This window comes from Nerophis ophidion, linkage group LG25 (genome assembly GCF_033978795.1).
Source record: "Nerophis ophidion isolate RoL-2023_Sa linkage group LG25, RoL_Noph_v1.0, whole genome shotgun sequence".
NCBI lineage: Eukaryota > Metazoa > Chordata > Actinopteri > Syngnathiformes > Syngnathidae > Nerophis > Nerophis ophidion.
In genome coordinates, this window is record NC_084635.1 from 1001830 (window position 1) to 1022730 (window position 20901).

At 42.4% G+C, this 20901-nt stretch overlaps 1 protein-coding gene across 6 annotated transcripts in view; it reads right to left on the reverse strand.

Moving 5' to 3' along the window:
• The window catches only part of cbfa2t3 (CBFA2/RUNX1 partner transcriptional co-repressor 3), a 169660-nt gene that overhangs the window by 56913 nt on the left and 91846 nt on the right, over positions 1-20901 (reverse strand). For all 6 annotated transcript variants that reach the window (XM_061887515.1, XM_061887514.1, XM_061887513.1 and 3 more), the window contains exon 2: positions 5153-5308. In XM_061887515.1, coding sequence (XP_061743499.1) covers positions 5153-5308 — 156 coding nt within the window. The remainder of the gene's footprint in view (positions 1-5152; positions 5309-20901) is intronic.

Below are 20901 nucleotides of genomic sequence, written 5' to 3' on the forward strand. Positions count from 1 at the left end.
TTTCACCAAAAAAAGTTCCCAATTTCACAAGAAAATTTAGAATTTTGGCAGTGTTAAAATAAAAGTCTGAACAACTGTGCGATATTATGAGAAAAGTTGGGATTTTACTCAAAAACAGTCGCAATTTTACAAGAAAAGCTTAAGATGGATGGATGGACATTGATAATATATACATACTATGCCAATATAAAAAAGCTTGTTGTGAAAAATTTGTTGGAATTTCACTAGAAAAAGTTCACAATAGCACAAGAAAAACGTACAATTTTGGCAGTGTTATAATAAAAGTCATCATTTTAGTCAACGCAAGTCAAAATTGTGCAAGAAAAACTGAACATTTGTGCGATATTATAATAAAAGTTGGAATTTTACTCAAAAACTGTCGCAATTTTAGAAGAAAAGCTTAAGATTTTGCCAATTTTATGAAAAGAGTCGTAATTTTACCCGACAATTCGCAATTTTATAGGAAAACTTAAACATTTTGGCAATATTATAACTTACTTGGTATAATATGACAAAAGTCATAATTTTATTTAAAAAAATGTCCCTGTTTTACAAGAACAAAAAAAGAATTGGCAATATTGTGATAAGAGTCAGAATTTTATATGACAAATGTCACCCGTTTTGCATTAAAAAGTGATAATTTTACATAAAAATGTAATGATTTTACATAAAAAAATAATTTTACAGCAAAATATTGCAATATTACAGAAACAGAGAGAATATGAGAAATTGTTCCCACTTTTATAAGAAAAAAGTTGACAGATTGGGAGAAAAAGACTGCCTTAAGTTATTTAAAAAAAAAAAATAATTTTTGATTGTAATTGTTTTTAATCGTCATTATTGACTTCAAGTTATTACAGCATGTCTCTATATACATATTTATTTATTTAAAAAAAAAAACATTTTGGCCAAAGGTGGTGCATTTAAATTTCTTACACACACTTGTTATTTCATATGTTGACCAGAGGGGGAGCACTTTTAAAAGCGACATACAGTCACAATGTGAAAAATCCCTCTTTTTTGGGACCACCCTTAGTTTGCTGGATTTCACCAGCAGGGGTGCAGATGAGACATTCTCTATTAGAGGCAATGGTCTTCCGTATTGGGACCAGGACTTATGTCCTAACTTGTTCACACCTCCTCATATGGAAGCTACTTTTCCGTCTTCATGTCTCTCACACACATACACACGCACACACACACACACACACTTGTATTTTTTACCTAACTGAGACCTCTGAAAAATGCTTCTTTAGGACCACCCTTTCTAGATATATAAAGATTTTTATGTACAATAATAATATCATTTACAAAGTATGTAAATATAAAAAATCTTGTTGTGAAAAATGAGTTGGAATTTCACAAGAAAAACTTAAAATGTTGGCAATATTATAGTAAAAGTCATCATTTTACTCAACGCAAATCAGAATGTTACAAGAAAAACTGAACATTTGTGCAATATTACGAGAAAAGTTGGAATTTTACTCGATAACAGTCGCAATTTTACAAGAAAAGCTTAACATTTTGACGGTTTTATGAAAAGAGTCGTAATTTTACTCGACAAAAGTCACAATTTTATAACATAACTTTGAAATTTTGGCAATGTTATACGAATAATCCAAATTTTACCGTTTTACAAGAACAAAAAAAAAGGGCAATACTGTGATAAAAATCTGAATTTTAAATGACAAAGGTCACCATTTTGCATTAAAAAGTAACGATTTTACATAAAAAAAAAAGAATTTTACGAGAAAATATTGTAATATTACAGAAACAGAAAGAAGAGAAATTGTTCCCAGTTCTATAAGAAAAAAGTCGACACATTGTGAGAAAACGACTGCTTTTAGTTATTTAATTTGATTTTTTTCGTAACTGGTTTTTCATTTTCAGTATATACTTCAAGTTATCACAGTATGTCTCTCTGTACATAAGTATTTTATTTTTTGGGATACATTTTGGCCAAAGGGGCGCATTTCAATTTCTTACACACACTTGTTATTTCCTATGTTGACCAGAGGGAGAGCCCTTTTATAACCGACATACAGTCCCTCTTTTGTTGGGACCACCCTAGTTTCGATCAATTTCACCACCAGGGTTGCAAATGCAAATGTTTTCCGAATTGGGACCATGATTTACAGTATGTCCTAACTTATTCACACCTCCTCATATGGAAGGTACTTTTCCCTTTTGATATCTCAAGAAGGGTAAAAATACAAGGACACACACAAACATCTTCTTGCATTTGCTACCTTCTTTGGACCTATCTTTAGGACCACCCTTTCTCGAATGATAAATATTTGTATTTACAACATTAATAACATATACATACTATGCCAATATGAAAAAAAGCTTGTTGTAAAAAATGAGTTGAATTTCACAAGAAAAAAGGTCACAGTTTCACAAGAAAAATGTAGAATTTTGGCAGCGTTATAATAAAAGTCGTCATTTTAGTCAACGCCAGTCAAACTTTTACAAGAAAAACTGAACATTTGCGCGATATTATGATACAACTCGGGAATTTTACTCAATAGTAAACAGAAGCAATTTTATGAATAGAGTCGTCATTTTATAGGAAAACTTAAAAATGTTGGCAATATTATAACAATATTATAAAATACAGTAATTTCCCCCAAATAAATATGACAAGTCTTCCTGAATAGTGTAACCTCTCAGGGGAAACAGCAAACATGGCCACTATAATACAGTTATTATGCTTACACTTGAAATACTGGGGAAGAGTGGGGTTCATCATTTTGCAATGCAGTCTGCTGAAAATGATGGAAAGCACCACTCTACATAGCAACTGATATTTTCTGAAGCATTCCGTTGTCACCTGGAGTAATGTTATGTTATCTTTCGTCAAACAGTGGTGTGTACATGCAGTGTGTGGCATGAAGCATGCAGTGTGTGGCATGAAGCATGCAGTGTGTGGCATGAAGCATGCAGTGTGTGGCATGAAGCATGCAGTGTGTGGCATGAAGCATGCAGTGTGTGGCATGAAGCATGCAGTGTGTGGCATGAAGCATGCAGTGTGTGGCATGAAGCATGCAGTGTGTGGCATGAAGCATGTGATCCCAACACGCCACACTTGTGTTGAGGAAGAGGGAGCGAGGCGTCCAAGGAGAGCGCCACACTTGTGTTGAGGAAGAGGGAGCGAGGCGTCCAAGGAGAGCGCCACACCACTGACCAGCCGCCAGAACAGGTGAAACAACATTGCTATATAGGGAAGAAAGTGGCCTCCTCGCCGCAACGCCACCCGGGCTGATGCCCCCCTGCCGGCTGGTAAACAACACACACACACACACACACACACACACACACACACACACACACACACACACACACACACACACACACGCACACACACACAAACACACACAGTGCTACAAAGACTCTTGTGGACAGGAAGGGTATTTAGCTTGGAAGACACGCCCACGGTGAGCACACTTGACACTCAAGTAACTTCAACAAACTTTGGAGGATCAAATTACACAAATGTTCAATACTCAACTCCACTGTGCCTGAAAACATTGAGAGATAATCAATCAAGTTCAATCAGACTGGATAATTCCTCACTACTCTAACATCGCACTATTTTACTAAAATTAAGTATTATATTTTCTTAAAATAATATATATATATATATATGTAGGTGTGGGAAAAATCACAAGACTACTTCATCTCTACAGAAGTGTTTCATGAGGGGTTGCCTCAATCATCAGGAGATTTTAATGGAAGCATTCACATACAATGGTTTATGTAGGGCACAGAGTGGGTGGGTACAGGCAGGTGTAGGGTGTGGTGATTGGCTCATGTGTTACCTGGGAGGTGTTTCCGTCTGTGGCGGCATGTTGATATGATTTCACTGCACTTGTTGAGGGATGACAGGTCTGGATGATATATAATAAACAGTTTGTCTTTTAAGCATAGGTTGCATCTTTTATTACCACTGTTGTAAGGTGTGCTGGATGCAAGAATTTGCCTTACAACAGAGGTAATAAAAGATGCAACCTATGCTTAAAAGAGAAACTGTTTATTATTTATCATCCAGACCGGATGATAAATAATACACACATATACACACACATACACATACACACATAAGGTCAGGAAAAAACATTAGAGGCTATATCATCCCAACAAGCCTGTTTCGCAGGCAAACCTGCAAAACAGGCTTGTAGGGATGATATAGTCTCTTGTGTTTTTTCCTGACCTAACATATATTCTGCTCTATCCCGGTATTATACACTGTATAATGGATAAACCACAGAAACCTTGACTATACATACATACATACATACATACATACATACATACATATATATATATATATATATATATATATATATATATATGTATGTATGTATGTATGTATGTATGTATGTATGTATGTATGTATGTATGTATGTATGTATGTATGTAAACAAGGTTAAAGGTGAGTGTAAGGGTGTTATATTTCCCAATTATGGTACAAACCTATTTAGAAGGTTGCAAAAAGTTTGTAAATGCTCTAAATATGAAATGATCAATTTTTTAAAATCCAAATTCTACGACACGGAAATGGGTTTTGGACCTGGAACCATTCCGCCGCTGATAAACAAGGGACGACTGACTGCAAGTCACAAAAGAGGCAAATCATCACAAAAAAAAATAAAAATAAAATAGTCAGCTCGGATTGCAGGCACAAAGCATGACTCCTACTATTGTTACTTCTCCCATCAAGCCACTTAATGTCTCTGATATGCAAGCAACAAGAAAGACAAATAAAAGACTGAAAAGATGAGCTGAAGTGTTTTCTTCCATTAGCGCTCTGCTTTACCACAATATTCATCGACTTGTGGGCACAATCGTGTATTTCTCGGAATCGGGCCACTTTTAGAGGCTCCGCGACTAATGTTTACGTGCAGTCACATCTTCTCACATAATAATATACTTTTGCCCGGCATACAGCGCCACTTTACTTCCAGACGTTTGGTAAACAAACTCATTTCCAAGAGCTTTCTATGAACAGCAAGTTGTTGCCTGACCCGCTCGGTCCATCGCCTGCCGACACGGTGCTTGAGCACAAATCAAGAACATTGGAAGAAAAGCTGGGCAGTATATTTGTCGACGCATAAAAAGCAAAAAGAAACCAAGAAGAGGAGGTGTTTACTTGATTTACTGGTGGTGGGGGTGAAGGAGGCATTACGACTGGTTGCTTGGCTGACAGCCGGGGGTGGAGGAGGCATGGTGGGTGGGGTGGACCTGGGCTGGGTTTTCACATCCGCAGGTGAATCTGGCATTGTTCCAACCTTCTGGACTCTGCTACCTGGCGAGGACACACACAAAAAAAGAAGAGCGATTGTGAAAAAAGGGACGAAAGAAACAAGCCAGCGTTTCCTGAAACCAAGACCCGCGTTGGAACGGTCCTGGGAAATCATTGCATGGTGCGGAAGTGACTTAGACTACCGTATTTCCTTCAATTGCCGCCGGGTTTATAGTATGTGCCTGCCTAGAATTACTGCCGGGTCAAACTCGTTTCGCAAAATAATTAGCGCATGCCTAGAATTTCCACCGGGTCAAACTCGTCACGTCACGAGTGACACTTCACCTGTCATCATTTTCAAAATGGAGGAGGCTGATTTCAATCATTTGAAATGGCATAAAGGGAAGAAGATTAAGAGCTATTCAGTAGGATTTAAGGTCCAAGCTATTGAATATGCTAAAAAGAACAGTAAGCAGCTATGTTTTATTAATATACCGTAGCTGCGTGTGTCAAATATGAGTCATTAAATGACTCCCGCCTCCTGGTGGTAGAGGGCGCTAGTGATCCTTCTTGCGACTACTCGGCTGCAGAAGAAGTGACAACAAGCAGCAAGAGTGAGCAGCCATCCTTTATTTTTTCCTCTCGCTTGCACTTTTAACATGGAGGATTACATATCTAAAATAAAACAGTTTTCTAAACTGGACTTTCAATGGAAGCAGGAGGTAATAAAGGAAGATCTCCATCCAGACAGAGAGACTTTTAAAAATGAAGAAAGATAAGGAAGACTTCTATAAACAAGTTATCGATGCTTTTGATCAGAAGGAGCTGCGCATGGACTTCATTTATAAGTAAAAGTAAGACCATAATAAATGTATTTTATATTAAATGTGCTTTTCATGATGGTATCCTTACATCACACTCAAATTTATAAGCGCAGGCCTAAATTTACCCCATGCCTTTGGTAAGCACCGGAGTGTGAAGAGGTTTTAAAATAATTAGCGCATGCTTGCCTTTACCGCATGCCTTTGGTAAATGCCGAAGTGAGAAGAGGTTTTAAATTAATTAGCGCCCCGGCGTCAAATCAAGGAAATACGGTATCTCAGGGGAATCCGAATCCGAATCAGAAATACTTTAATAATTCCAGAGGGGATATCAAGATTTTCAGCACAATCCCATTCAAGATCAGACAAACATTACAGGGAGACTAGAAAAAAAAAAAAATCAGTCTAAGCCTGGGGAGAGGGAGTCCAGACTGAGGCCAAGGAAGAAGAAAACACCTCATAGTCATAGCACACAATGTGTGTAAGAGGGAACCATCAAAGAACACAAAGGACATGAAAAGAGCAGAGCTGATGCAACCAGCCGCTTATACACACAGCCACAAAAGTAAAACAAAAACAAACAACAACTAAAAAAAAAACAATATATACACTGCGGTGTTGGCCAGAGACAGGAGCAGACCCAACAAAGCAACCAAGAGAGCCGACTCCACCCTCAGCCTGGGCTTCAAACTCATTTCAGCTCGGGGGCCGCATGGAGGAACATTTATTCCCAAGTGGATCATGATGGTAAAATCACGGCATGATAACTTAAACATAACGACAACTCCAGGTTGTTTTCTTTGTTTTACGCTGGTCAAAAAAAAAGCACAACTCAAACGTACAACTTCAAGTCTGTGAAAAGTTCTGAGGAATCTCTGAGTAAAACCTGTTCAGTGGATTTGTGGTTAGTTTGTCCGCCCTGAGATCGGAAGGCTGTGAGTTCAAACCCCGGCCGAGTCATACCAAAGACTATAAAAATGGGAGCCATTACCTCCCTGCTTGGCACTCAGCATCAAGGCTTGGAATTGGGGGTTAAATCACCAAAATGATTACTGGGCGCGACCACCACTGCTGCTCACTGCTCCCCTCACCTCCCAGGGGCTGATGAAGGGTGATGGGTCAAATGCAGAGGATAATTTCACCATATTAAGTGCGTGTGTGAGACAATCAATGGCACTTGAACTTGAATATATAAACCGTTTGCTTGCCTAACATAATTGCTATTGTGACATCTGGTGGCCACATTTTGAACAGCAGTTTCTTTTGTTAAAAAAAATTAAAATAAAAATAAAAATAAAAAAAAGCAAAATTTTTTATCAAGCGTTGGAATTTGGGGCTGAATCCCCAAAAATGATTACTGGGCGCGGCCACCACTGCTGCTCACTGCTCCCCTCACCTCCCAAGGGCTGATGAAGGGTGATGGGTCAAATGCAGAGGACACATTTCCCCATGCCAAGAGTGTGTGTGAGACAATCCATCCATCCATACTTATTCCTACTTATTCCCTTTGGGGTCGCGGGTGCCTATCTCAGCTACAATCGGGCGGAAGGCGGCGTACACCCTGGACAAGTCACCACCTCATCGCAGGGCCAACACAGATAGACAACATTCACACACTAGGGACCATTTAGTGTTGCCAATCAACCAATCCCCAGGTGCATGTCTTTGGAAGTGGGAGGAACCTTGGGGAACCCACGCAGTCGCGGGGAGAACATGCAAACTCCACACAGAAAGATCCCGAGGCCGGAATTGAACCCTGACTACTCAGGACCTTTGTATTGTGAGACAGACGCACTAACCCCTCTGCCATCGTGAAGCCTTGTGAGACCATAATTGGTACTTAAACCTTCACTTTTATCTATGAACCGTTTGCTTGCCTAACAGAATTGCTATTGTGACATCCGGTGGCCACATTTTGAACAGCAGTTTCTTTTTTTTTAATTAAAAAAAGCACCATTTTTATACTTGGCAATCTGTTTGCGGGGCATACTTTTGACACCCCCTGGACTATGTGTTATCGTGTCTCCGCTGGTTGGAGAAAGCCAGGCCTGGGAGACATGCGGCAACACCTGCTCACCCGCTCAGCTGCCGCTAACTGAGACTAAGCCCTCGCCCCCTTCTCACACACCGTGCAGCTCTGACATCCCAATCAGCGGCCCCGCCATCTAACCTCCAACACGCACATGCACACAGTCCTGGGCCGGCTGTCCCTTCTCGTCCCCGCCCGCCCCTGCTTCAGACAAGCCAACTTGACTGCCAGGGACAAGTGCAGCTGGATCTGCTGCTGTCCGTCACCGGGGAGCGACTTTCAGCCCGGCTCCATCCCGCTCCACCCCGGTCTTCTGCCAGACACCCTTCCAGGACCAAACAAGGCAAGAGCAGACGCGGCGGTGCGAAGCAAATGGGTGGCACAGTGGATTTGTGCTGCTTTGTACGCCTGTGATGGAAACACACACACAGATATCACACAAACACAATCTTGACATCACCACGGCTTTCTTGTGCCATTCTCACTCCTGTTTGCAACCTTCACGCCCATGCCGAGAGGGAGCAAACTTGCCAACGTGTTGTGAGCGTGATATACCGCCCTCTCACAGGGTGCGGCGGGTAGAAGGAGGGAAGGAAGAATGAGGAGATGAAAGAGGACGAAGAAAAGGAGAAAGAGGAAAATAAGAAGGAAGAGGGAGAGAGGGAGAAGAAGGCAAAGGAGAAAGAACAAAAAAGAGGAAGGGAAAGGAGAGGAAGAATAAGTACACAAAAATAAGAAAAAGAAATAAGGAGGAAAAGCTAAAGAAAAAGAAAAAGAAGAAGAAGAAGAAGAAACAAAGTAAAGGGAGAAGAAGGCAATGGATGAAAGGGAGGAGAAAAAAAGACGGATGAGAAGGAGGAGAAATAGAAAAATGAAGGGGAAGGAGAAGAACGAGGGAAATAATAAAGAGGAGGTGAAAGGGGATGAAGAAAAGAATGGAGAAGCTAAAGAAGGAAGGGAAAGAGAAATGGCAGAAGAAAGAGATGCAGGAGAAAAGGAAAACGGAAGAGAGAGAAGTACAAAGAGAAGGAGAAAGAGAAAGCAAAATAACAAAGAGAAGAAAGTAAAGGAGAAGAAGGAGAAATAGACAAGAATAAAAAAAGAAACAATAAAGACGGAGAAACTCAATAAAAAGAAAATGAAGAAACCAAGTAAGAGGAGAAGGCAAAGGAAGAAAGGGAGGAAAAATAAAGAGGGAAAGCATAATGAGGTGAAAGAGGATTAAGAAAAGAATGGACAAGCCAAAGAAGGAGGAGAAGGAGAAATTGTAGAAGAAAGAGATGGAGAAAAGAAACAAAAGAAAAAAATGAAGAAGAAGGAGGGGAAGCTGAAGAAGAAGAAGAAGGAGAAGAAGAAGCTGAAGGAGAAGAAGAAGAAGAAGAAAAAGATGAAGATGAAGAAGAAACATTTTCCCTCCTTGTGTTAACAACATGACACATTGGATTCCTATCTTATCTTACAGGACTGCAGCGTGTTGGACTCACCTGAGCACACCTGAGCACACCTGAGCACATGCTATATGTCACCAATGTCATCACACCTGAGCACATGCTATATGTCACCACTGTCATCACACCTGAACACATGCTATATGTCACCACTGTCACCACACCTGAGCACATGCTATATGTCACCACTGTCATCACACCTGAGCACACCTGAGCACATGCTATATGTCACCACTGTCATCACACCTGAGCACATGCTATATGTCACCACTGTCATCACACCTGAACACATGCTATATGTCACCACTGTCATCACACCTGAGCACATGCTATATGTCACCACTGTCATCACACCTGAGCACATGCTATATGTCACCACTGTCATCACACCTGAGCACATGCTATATGTCACCACTGTCATCACACCTGAGCACATGCTATATGTCACCACTGTCATCACACCTGAACACATGCTATATGTCACCACTGTCATCACACCTGAACACATGCTATATGTCACCACTGTCATCACACCTGAGCACATGCTATATGTCACCACTGTCATCACACCTGAACACATGCTATATGTCACCAATGTCATCACACCTGAACACATGCTATATGTCACCACTGTCACCACACCTGAGCACATGCTATATGTCACCACTGTCATCACACCTGAGCACATGCTATATGTCACCACTGTCATCACACCTGAACACATGCTATATGTCACCACTGTCATCACACCTGAACACATGCTATATGTCACCACTGTCATCACACCTGAGCACATGCTATATGTCACCACTGTCATCACACCTGAGCACATGCTATATGTCACCACTGTCATCACACCTGAACACATGCTATATGTCACCACTGTCATCACACCTGAGCACATGCTATATGTCACCACTGTCATCACACCTGAGCACATGCTATATGTCACCACTGTCATCACACCTGAACACATGCTATATGTCACCACTGTCATCACACCTGAGCACATGCTATATGTCACCACTGTCATCACACCTGAGCACATGCTATATGTCACCACTGTCATCACACCTGAACACATGCTATATGTCACCACTGTCATCACACCTGAACACATGCTATATGTCACCACTGTCATCACACCTGAGCACATGCTATATGTCACCACTGTCATCACACCTGAGCACATGCTATATGTCACCACTGTCATCACACCTGAACACATGCTATATGTCACCACTGTCATCACACCTGAGCACATGCTATATGTCACCACTGTCATCACACCTGAGCACATGCTATATGTCACCACTGTCATCACACCTGAACACATGCTATATGTCACCACTGTCATCACACCTGAGCACATGCTATATGTCACCACTGTCATCACACCTGAGCACATGCTATATGTCACCACTGTCATCACACCTGAGCACATGCTATATGTCACCACTGTCATCACACCTGAACACATGCTATATGTCACCACTGTCATCACACCTGAACACATGCTATATGTCACCACTGTCATCACACCTGAACACATGCTATATGTCACCACTGTCATCACACCTGAGCACATGCTATATGTCACCACTGTCATCACACCTGAACACATGCTATATGTCACCACTGTCATCACACCTGAACACATGCTATATGTCACCACTGTCATCACACCTGAGCACATGCTATATGTCACCACTGTCATCACACCTGAGCACATGCTATATGTGATAACTGTCATCACACCTGAGCACATGCTATATGTCACCACTGTCATCACACCTGAACACATGCTATATGTCACCACTGTCATCACACCTGAGCACATGCTATATGTCACCACTGTCATCACACCTGAGCACATGCTATATGTCACCACTGTCATCACACCTGAGCACATGCTATATGTCACCACTGTCATCACACCTGAGCACATGCTATATGTCACCACTGTCATCACACCTGAGCACATGCTATATGTCACCACTGTCATCACACCTGAACACATGCTATATGTCACCACTGTCATCACACCTGAGCACATGCTATATGTCACCACTGTCATCACACCTGAGCACATGCTATATGTGATAACTGTCATCACACCTGAGCACATGCTATATGTCACCACTGTCATCACACCTGAACACATGCTATATGTCACCACTGTCATCACACCTGAGCACATGCTATATGTCACCACTGTCATCACACCTGAGCACATGCTATATGTCACCACTGTCATCACACCTGAGCACATGCTATATGTCACCACTGTCATCACACCTGAGCACATGCTATATGTGATAACTGTCATCACACCTGAGCACATGCTATATGTCACCACTGTCATCACACCTGAGCACATGCTATATGTCACCACTGTCATCACACCTGAGCACATGCTATATGTCACCACTGTCATCACACCTGAGCACATGCTATATGTCACCACTGTCATCACACCTGAGCACATGCTATATGTCACCACTGTCATCACACCTGAACACATGCTATATGTCACCACTGTCATCACACCTGAGCACATGCTATATGTCACCACTGTCATCACACCTGAGCACATGCTATATGTCACCACTGTCATCACACCTGAGCACATGCTATATGTCACCACTGTCATCACACCTGAGCACATGCTATATGTGATAACTGTCATCACACCTGAGCACATGCTATATGTCACCACTGTCATCACACCTGAGCACATGCTATATGTCACCACTGTCATCACACCTGAGCACATGCTATATGTCACCACTGTCATCACACCTGAGCACATGCTATATGTCACCACTGTCATCACACCTGAGCACATGCTATATGTCACCACTGTCATCACACCTGAGCACATGCTATATGTCACCACTGTCATCACACCTGAGCACATGCTATAGGTGATAACTGTCATCACACCTGAGCACACCTGAGCACATGCTATAGGTGATAACTGCCCTCAAAGACAAGTCGAAATGACACAGACGGGTAGTGGTGACATCGACACGACAATAATCCAGCATCTGACTGGAGGACAAAACAGGTTCAAATAGTGGCTGGCTGATTGACACCAGGTGTGGCCAGATGCCAATCAGCCACAGCTGAGGGGACACAGCGCTCAGGGAGACAAACAGGAAACAGAACCAAAATAAAATTGCTGACAGGAACTAAAGAAAGGAAACAAAGACATATGCAGAGGAAAAACTAAAACAAGTCCAAACTGTCAGGAACAAGACTGACATGGAGCGTCTTTTATTATTAATAAACTTCATAGATTATATCTAGTATATTTCGCTATTGATATTTTTAATTTACTCCTTTCATGTCTTTTTTTTTTGTGGAACCTTTTTCGCCGAGTAGTCAGAGTACAGCCTTTGTTGTATTGCCCTGACTCAGGAGGCGAAAAGCATCTTTCAAAATAAAAGCCTACTCTGGCATCTGAGTCCTACTTTTTGACCAACCTGACCATTTCCTGGACAAAAAGTTAGTTTTTATCCGAGATGTCCCAGAGAAGCCCCTCGGCACCAGCGGTCTGTATTTCAAGTGGCGAGTGTGTCAGACTTAGTTTGTCACGAACCCCAGAGAAGGAGGCAGGCATTTTGCAGGTAAACAGGATTTAATCTTTAAATACTAAAACAAGAACAAAACCAAAAGGGTACAAACCAAAAAACTTTGGCTATGAACAAACAAACTTGGAAGCAGGAAACAAAAGATTGTAAGCTACAAACCGCTACCAAATATAGCTCAGCGCAACACTGCATTGACACCACAGGTAGCAACGACAATAATCCATCGCAGAGTGGAGGACAAAGCAGGTCTCAAATAGGAGCGGGCTGATTGACACCAGGTGTGGCCAGGTGCCAATCAGCCACAGCTGTGAAACGCAGGAAACAGACAGAATAAGAGCGCTGATAGGAAATACTACACACAGAATAAACAAAGACAAATGCAGAAGAAAGAAGTAAAACATAAGCAAAGTGTCAGGGACGAACCTGAGCGAGTGTGTCGTGGACACACACATCTGACCCCTTCAAGGGCACGGGGCCAGACACTTCCAACACCAACACACACATCTGACCCCTTCAAGGGCACGGGGCCAGACACTTCCAACACCAACACACACATCTGACCCCTTCAAGGGCACGGGGCCAGACACTTCCAACACCAACACACACATCTGACCCCTTCAAGGGCACGGGGCCAGACACTTCCAACACCAACACACACATCTGACCCCTTCAAGGGCACGGGGCCAGACACTTCCAACACCAACACACACATCTGACCCCTTCAAGGGCACGGGGCCAGACACTTCCAACACCAACACACACATCTGACCCCTTCAAGGGCACGGGGCCAGACACTTCCAACACCAACACACACATCTGACCCCTTCAAGGGCACGGGGCCAGACACTTCCAACACCAACACACACATCTGACCCCTTCAAGGGCACGGGGCCAGACACTTCCAACACCAACACACACATCTGACCCCTTCAAGGGCACGGGGCCAGACACTTCCAACACCAACACACACATCTGACCCCTTCAAGGGCACGGGGCCAGACACTTCCAACACCAACACACACATCTGACCCCTTCAAGGGCACGGGGCCAGACACTTCCAACACCAACACCAACACACACCAGGTACAAGCAGCCCTTCTCTGGCAAAAGAAGGACCGACCGAACACACAAACAAGCCATCCGTGCCGTTTCCTGTGGGGAGGCGGCCATATGGCTGAGTGAAGCTCCTGTTTGATTCAACGCCGCGTCTTCAAGCGTGCGCCTGGCAGAGACCGCCGTGCAGGCGCTCTTATGTTACCTTCTTCGGGAGTGACACGGAGGATAAGGGGGCTGTTTACTCCCTGGGTGGGATTATAGACAGCTGTATAATCTGAAGGGGGGCTCACACGTACACACCAAGCTTGGGATTTCAGCTGTTTTAATACATTAGGAAGTCTGCAACCCCATCTGTGCTTCCACTGCGCCACCGCGCTGAAGGAGCAGACACTAGCCGAGACGCAGGGTAAGTCCAGGCGTGGGGAAGTGGACGTTGGAAATAAAGAGTTAGGTCGCGCGCACGACGTCATCTGGCCTAAAAGATTGCTCGCCAGGGGAAGATGTCGGCGCCATGACGAAAGCCGATGAAAAGCCCAGGAGCGCCCGGCGCGGCGGAACAAATGCCTGCTTTTGGAGTCTCACCATACGCTCCAAAACAGGGGGGTCAAAGTCAAGGCCGGCGGGCCAGATCCGGGTCAGAATTACTTGTGGCCCCACAGGATGATATTTGATTAGTGTTAGAACCGGCCCGCAGGCCACAGCCGCCCGCTGCTGTTTTGCACGCACCAATACTTCATCAGTGTTGGCGGGAGGAATTATCAAAAACAGTCAAGTCATAAAAATGGGGTCCCACAGTAACTACTCAGTGGTTAGAGTCCGCCCTGAGATAGGTAAGTTGTGAGTTCAAACCCCATACCAAAGACTATAAAAATGGGAGCCATTACCTCCCTGCTTGGCACTCAACATCAAAGGATGGAATTGGAAGTGAAATCACCAAAAATGATTCCCGGGCGTGGCCAGTGCTGCTGCCCACTGCTCCCCTCACCTCCCAGGGGGTGATCAAGAGTGATGGGTCAAATGCAGAGGATAATTTCACCACACCTGGTGTGTGTGAGACAATCATTGGTACGTTAACTTTAATATTTGGGGAAAAATTCCAAGAAAAGAATATAAACTGAGGAAAATTCAGTCATTTCTGGATCTTATTGAAGAAAAAACATTAAGAAAAAAAAAGAAAAAATGTCACAAAAACATTGATATTAAACTGTAAAGTACTGAATTTAGGATCATTATTCAGATATTTGTGGAAAAATTACAAGAATATAAGCTGAGGAAAATCAAGTAATTTCTGGACCGATGAAAAAACATTACAAAAAAAGCAACAAAACAAAATTTCACAAAAACATTGATATTAAAATGTAAAGTACTGAATTAAGTATCATAATGCAGATATTTGTGGAAAAATGACAAAAAGGAATGTATACTAAGGAAAATCGAGTCCTTTCTGGACCTATGGAAGAAAAAAAAATACAAAAAAAAGCAAAAATCTCACAAAAACTTAAATATTAAATTGTTAACAAAAGTACTGAAATAAGTACCATTTTGCAGATATTTGTGGAAAATTACAAGAAAAAAATATAAACTGAGTCATTTCTGGACTGATAGATGAAAAAACTTTACAAAAAAAGCCAAAATGTCACAAAAACATTGATATAAAAATGTAAACAAAAATACTGAAATAAGTACCATTATGCAGATATTTTTGGAACAATTACAAATAAACTGAGGAAAATCGAGTCATTTCTGGACCGATAGATGAAAAAACTTTACAAAAAAAAAGCCAAAATGTTACAAAAACATTGATATAAAAATATAAACAAGAGTACTGAAATAAGTACCATTATGCAGATATTTTTGGAAAAATTACAAGAAAAGAATACAAACTGAGGGATATCGAGTCATTTCTGGACCAATAGATGAAAAAACATTACAAAAAAAGCAAAAAACGAATAAATAAATGTCACAAAAACATTAATATTAAAATGTCAACAAAAGTACTTAAGTACTATGCTGCAGATATTTGTGGAAAAATTACAAAAAAAGAATATAAACTGAGGAAAATCAAGCCATTTCTTGTCTTACAGTAGAAAAGGGGCGGCATAGCTCGGTTGATAGAGTGGCCGTGCCAGCAACTTGAGGGTTGCAGGTTCGATTCCCGCTTGTGCCATCCTAGTCACTGCCGTTGTGTCCTTGGGCAAGACACTTGACCCACCTGCACCCAGTGCCACCCACACTGCTTTAAATGGAACTTAGATATTGGGTTTCACTATGTAAAGCACTTTGAGCCACTTGAGAAAAGCGCTATATAAATATAATTCACTTCACTTCAAAAATCTCAACATAAGTATCAATTTTGGGGTCTCCCCATGTCTAGCATTAAAAGATTACAGTTGGTACAAAATGCGGCTGCTAGACTTTTGACAAGAACAAGAAAGTTTGATCACATTACGCCTGTACTGTATATACCTTTATATACATATATACATACATATATACTGTATATACCTTTATAATCATATATACATACATATATACTGTATATACCTTTATATACATATATACATACATATATACCTATACTGTATATACCTTTATATACATATATACATACATACGTATATACCTATACTGTATATACCTTTATATACATATATACATACATATATACTGTATATACCTTTATAATCATATATACATACATATATACCTATACTGTATATACCTTTATATACATATATACATACATATATACCTATACTGTATATACCTTTATATACATATATACATACATATATACCTATACTGTATATACCTTTATATACATATATACATACATATATACCTATACTGGCTCACCTGCACTGGCTTCCTGTGCACTTAAGATGTGACTTTAAGGTTTTACTACTTACGTATAAAATACTACACGGTCTAGCTCCATCCTATCTTGCCGATTGTATTGTACCATATGTCCCGGCAAGAAATCTGCCTTCAAAAGACTCCGGCTTATTAGTGATTCCCAGAGCCCAAAAAAAGTCTGCGGGCTATAGAGCGTTTTCCGTTCGGGCTCCAGTACTCTGGAATGCCCTCCCGGTAACAGTTGGAGATGCCACCTCAGTAGAAGCATTTAAGTCTCACCTTAAAACTCATCTGTATACTCTAGCCTTTAAATAGACTCCCTTTTTAGACCAGTTGATCTGCCGCTTCTTTTCTTTTTCCCCTATGTCCCCCCCTCCCTTGTGGAGGGGGTCCGGTCCGATGACCATGGATGAAGTATTGGCTGTCCAGAGTCGAGACCCAGGATGGACCGCTCGTCGGGACCCAGGACGGACTGCTCGCCTGTATTGGTTGGGGACATCTCTACGCTGCTGATCTGACTCCGCTTGGGATGGTTTCCTGTGGACGGGACTCTCGCTGCTGTCTTGGATCCGCTTTGAACTGAACTCTCGCGGCTGTGTTGGAGCCACTATGGATTGAACTTTCACAGTATCATGTTAGACCCGCTCCACATCCATTGCTTTCGGTCCCCTAAAGGGGGGGGGGGGGTTGCCCACATTTGAGGTCCTCTCCAAGGTTTCTCATAGTCAGCATTGTCACTGGCGTCCCACTGGATGTGAATTCTCCCTGCCCACTGGGTGTGAGTTTTCCTTGCCCTTTTGTGGGTTCTTCCCAGGATGTTGTAGTCGTAATGATTTGTGCAGTCCTTTGAGACATTTGTGATTTGGGGCTATATAAATAAACATTGATTGATTGATTGATTGAATCCCTTTAGACGAGTATCAATCCGATACCAATACCCACCTCGGTATCGATACAATCCCTAGTTAAGATAGTATTCTTGTGTTGGTGTCTGCGATGGAAAGCCAGCTGCAACACATTAGCCCCAGACAACCATGACTGTTCCCGTCAACCTTCCCGTCGACACAACCGCTGCTGCTCCGCCGAGACCCTCGCCGGTGACCACATAGTCCTAAAACTCTCTCCCCGTCTCCCGCTTATCCCCCCCCCCTCCACACTGTAATTCGCCCAGTCTCCAGGAATGCTGTTGTTTTTAATTTCTCCCAGCTGCTCTGGCTGGCTGCCCGGCCGCCTGCCTTCCCACATCTGTTCCCCATCCAGCCGCTGAGGAGTCCACGCAAACATCCCCCCCCCCACCCCCCCCCGCACCAGGCCTTCCTATCAAAACATGAGGTTTGCAAGACCCCGGCTTCGCAGATACGTCACCTACATCCTCGTTCCCACCCGGGTAAAAAAAACTCAATCAAACATAAGCTCACCTCTCCAAGCACACGTCCTCCCCTTACGGCTACTAATAGTCTTCCTTTCGCATTTGTTTATTTGTGTCTGCTCCGACTCGTCCTGACTCGGCCTCATCTTGAGCCGATTTACAGTTCAGAGGCTTTTACGTCCTAACTAATGACAGGCCTGTGTTGACGTGCACACACACGCACACGCGCACACACACACACACGCACGCACGCACGCACGCACGCACGCACGCACGCACGCACGCACGCACACACACACACACACACACACACACACACACGCACACACACACACACACACACACACACACACACACGCACACACACACACACACACACACACACACACACACACACACACACCGCACTAACTGGATACATGTGTCCACGCTGCAGACAAAAACACATCTCTGACGCTGCACATGCAGGGCTACTAGAACAAAGAAATAGAACATGAAAAAGAGGCGGGGGTCCCACTAATAAAACACGGGCAAGCCAAGATGGGCGGCATGGCCTAAAATATTGCTTGTTTTTTTTTTTTTGGGCCGATAACAGTAAATGTACCGATTAGAGATGTCCGATAATATCGGACTGCCGAGAAATGCTTTAAAATGCAATATCGGAAATTATCTGTATCAGTTTCAAAAAGTAAAATTTAGGTGTTTTTTTATGAGGGATTAGGGAGAAGTAGAAGGGAGTCGTGTCTCCCAGTCAGACTTGCCAACCCTCCAGATTTTCCAGGGAGTCTCCAGAACTTCAGTTCCCCTCCCAAAAATCTTCCGAGGCAACCATTCTCCAGAATTTCTCCCGATTTCCACCCAGACAACAATATTTGGGGGCGTGCCTTAAAGGCACTGCATTTGCGTGCCGGCCCAATCACATAAGATCTACGGCTTTTCACACACACACACACGCACACACACACACACACACACACACACACACACACACACACACACACACACACACACACACACACACACACACACACACACACACACACACACACACACACACACACACACACACACACACACACACACACACACACACGTGAATGCAAGGCATTCTTGGAGCGCACTTTTGATTTTTGGGGTTTGGTTTTTTATTAGATGGCAATTTTCGCCAGTCCTAATGTGTGTGTAAAATTTGGTGAGTTTTGAAGCATGTTAAGGGGGTGAAATTACAGATTGTTTTTTCTGGATGTTGTTGATAAATGGCTTTCGCTTTGCATAGTAGTGCTTTGACTTGCACTTTGAAGCATTCTAAGGGGGTCAAATTACAGCTCAAAGAGGCAAAAATGACATTTTTCAGGAAAATTTGCGCAGTGTTTTTTTACAGGTGCGTAAAATCCAAACAAACAATCCAATCAAAATAAAATAAATAATAAATAGATTTAGTAAAGTCAAATACAAATAAGGAAACAGGAGAAGTAGCCTACACTTCTCTTTTGTAAAGTAAATCTCAACATGGGCATCTACAACAATATCATTTTATTTTATATTTATTTCATTGAAAAAATCCCAAGGGACACCACCAGCAGAAAGCATTGAAAAATTAAACTCAGCCCCCGATATTGACAATAAAAAATTGTTCTCGAAATTGTTGGATAAAAATTCGAACCATAACCAAGCATGCTTCACTGTAGCTGGTCTGAAAGTAGGTGTACTGTCACCACCTGTCACATCCCGCCCTGACTTGTTTGGAGGTTTTTTTGCTGTTTTCCTGTATGTAGTGTTTTAGTTCTTGTCTAGCGCTCCTATTTTAGTGTTGATTGTCATGTCATGTACGGATGTACTTTGTGGACGCCGTCTGCTCCACACGATGCAAGTCTTTGCTGTCGTCCAGCATTCTGTTTTTGTTGACTTTGTAGCCAGTTCAGGTTTAGATTCGTTTTGCATAGCCTTCCCTATGCTTCAATGCCTTTTGTTTATTTTTTGTCACGTTGTTGGAAGCCCAGTGTGATGCGCGTTTTGTTCAACCCCAAGATGCTAAGGACCAGTCGGACAGGATTTGCAGGTAAGGGGTTTATTTAATATAAAAAATAGTAACACTAGTACAAAACAGACACAACCCACATCTGAGGTCCTCTCCAAGGTTTCTCATAGTCAGCATTGTCACTGCCGTCCCACTGGATGTGAATTCTCCCTGCCCACTGGGTGTGAGTTTTCCTTGCCCTTTTGTGGGTTCTTCCGAGGATGTTGTAGTCGTAATGATTTGTGCAGTCCTTTGAGACATTTGTGATTTGGGGCTATATAAATAAACATTGATTGATTGATTGAAAATCAACAAAAGAAAACGCGTGCCGAATGCATGGGAAGCTAATGCTAAAACTAGCACCGAGTCAGGAAGCAAAAAGGGCAACGTGCCGAGCGCACGGGAAGCTAAGGTAACTCTTAGCACACGGACTGGAACAAGAAACAAACGTGATGGTTGCTTAC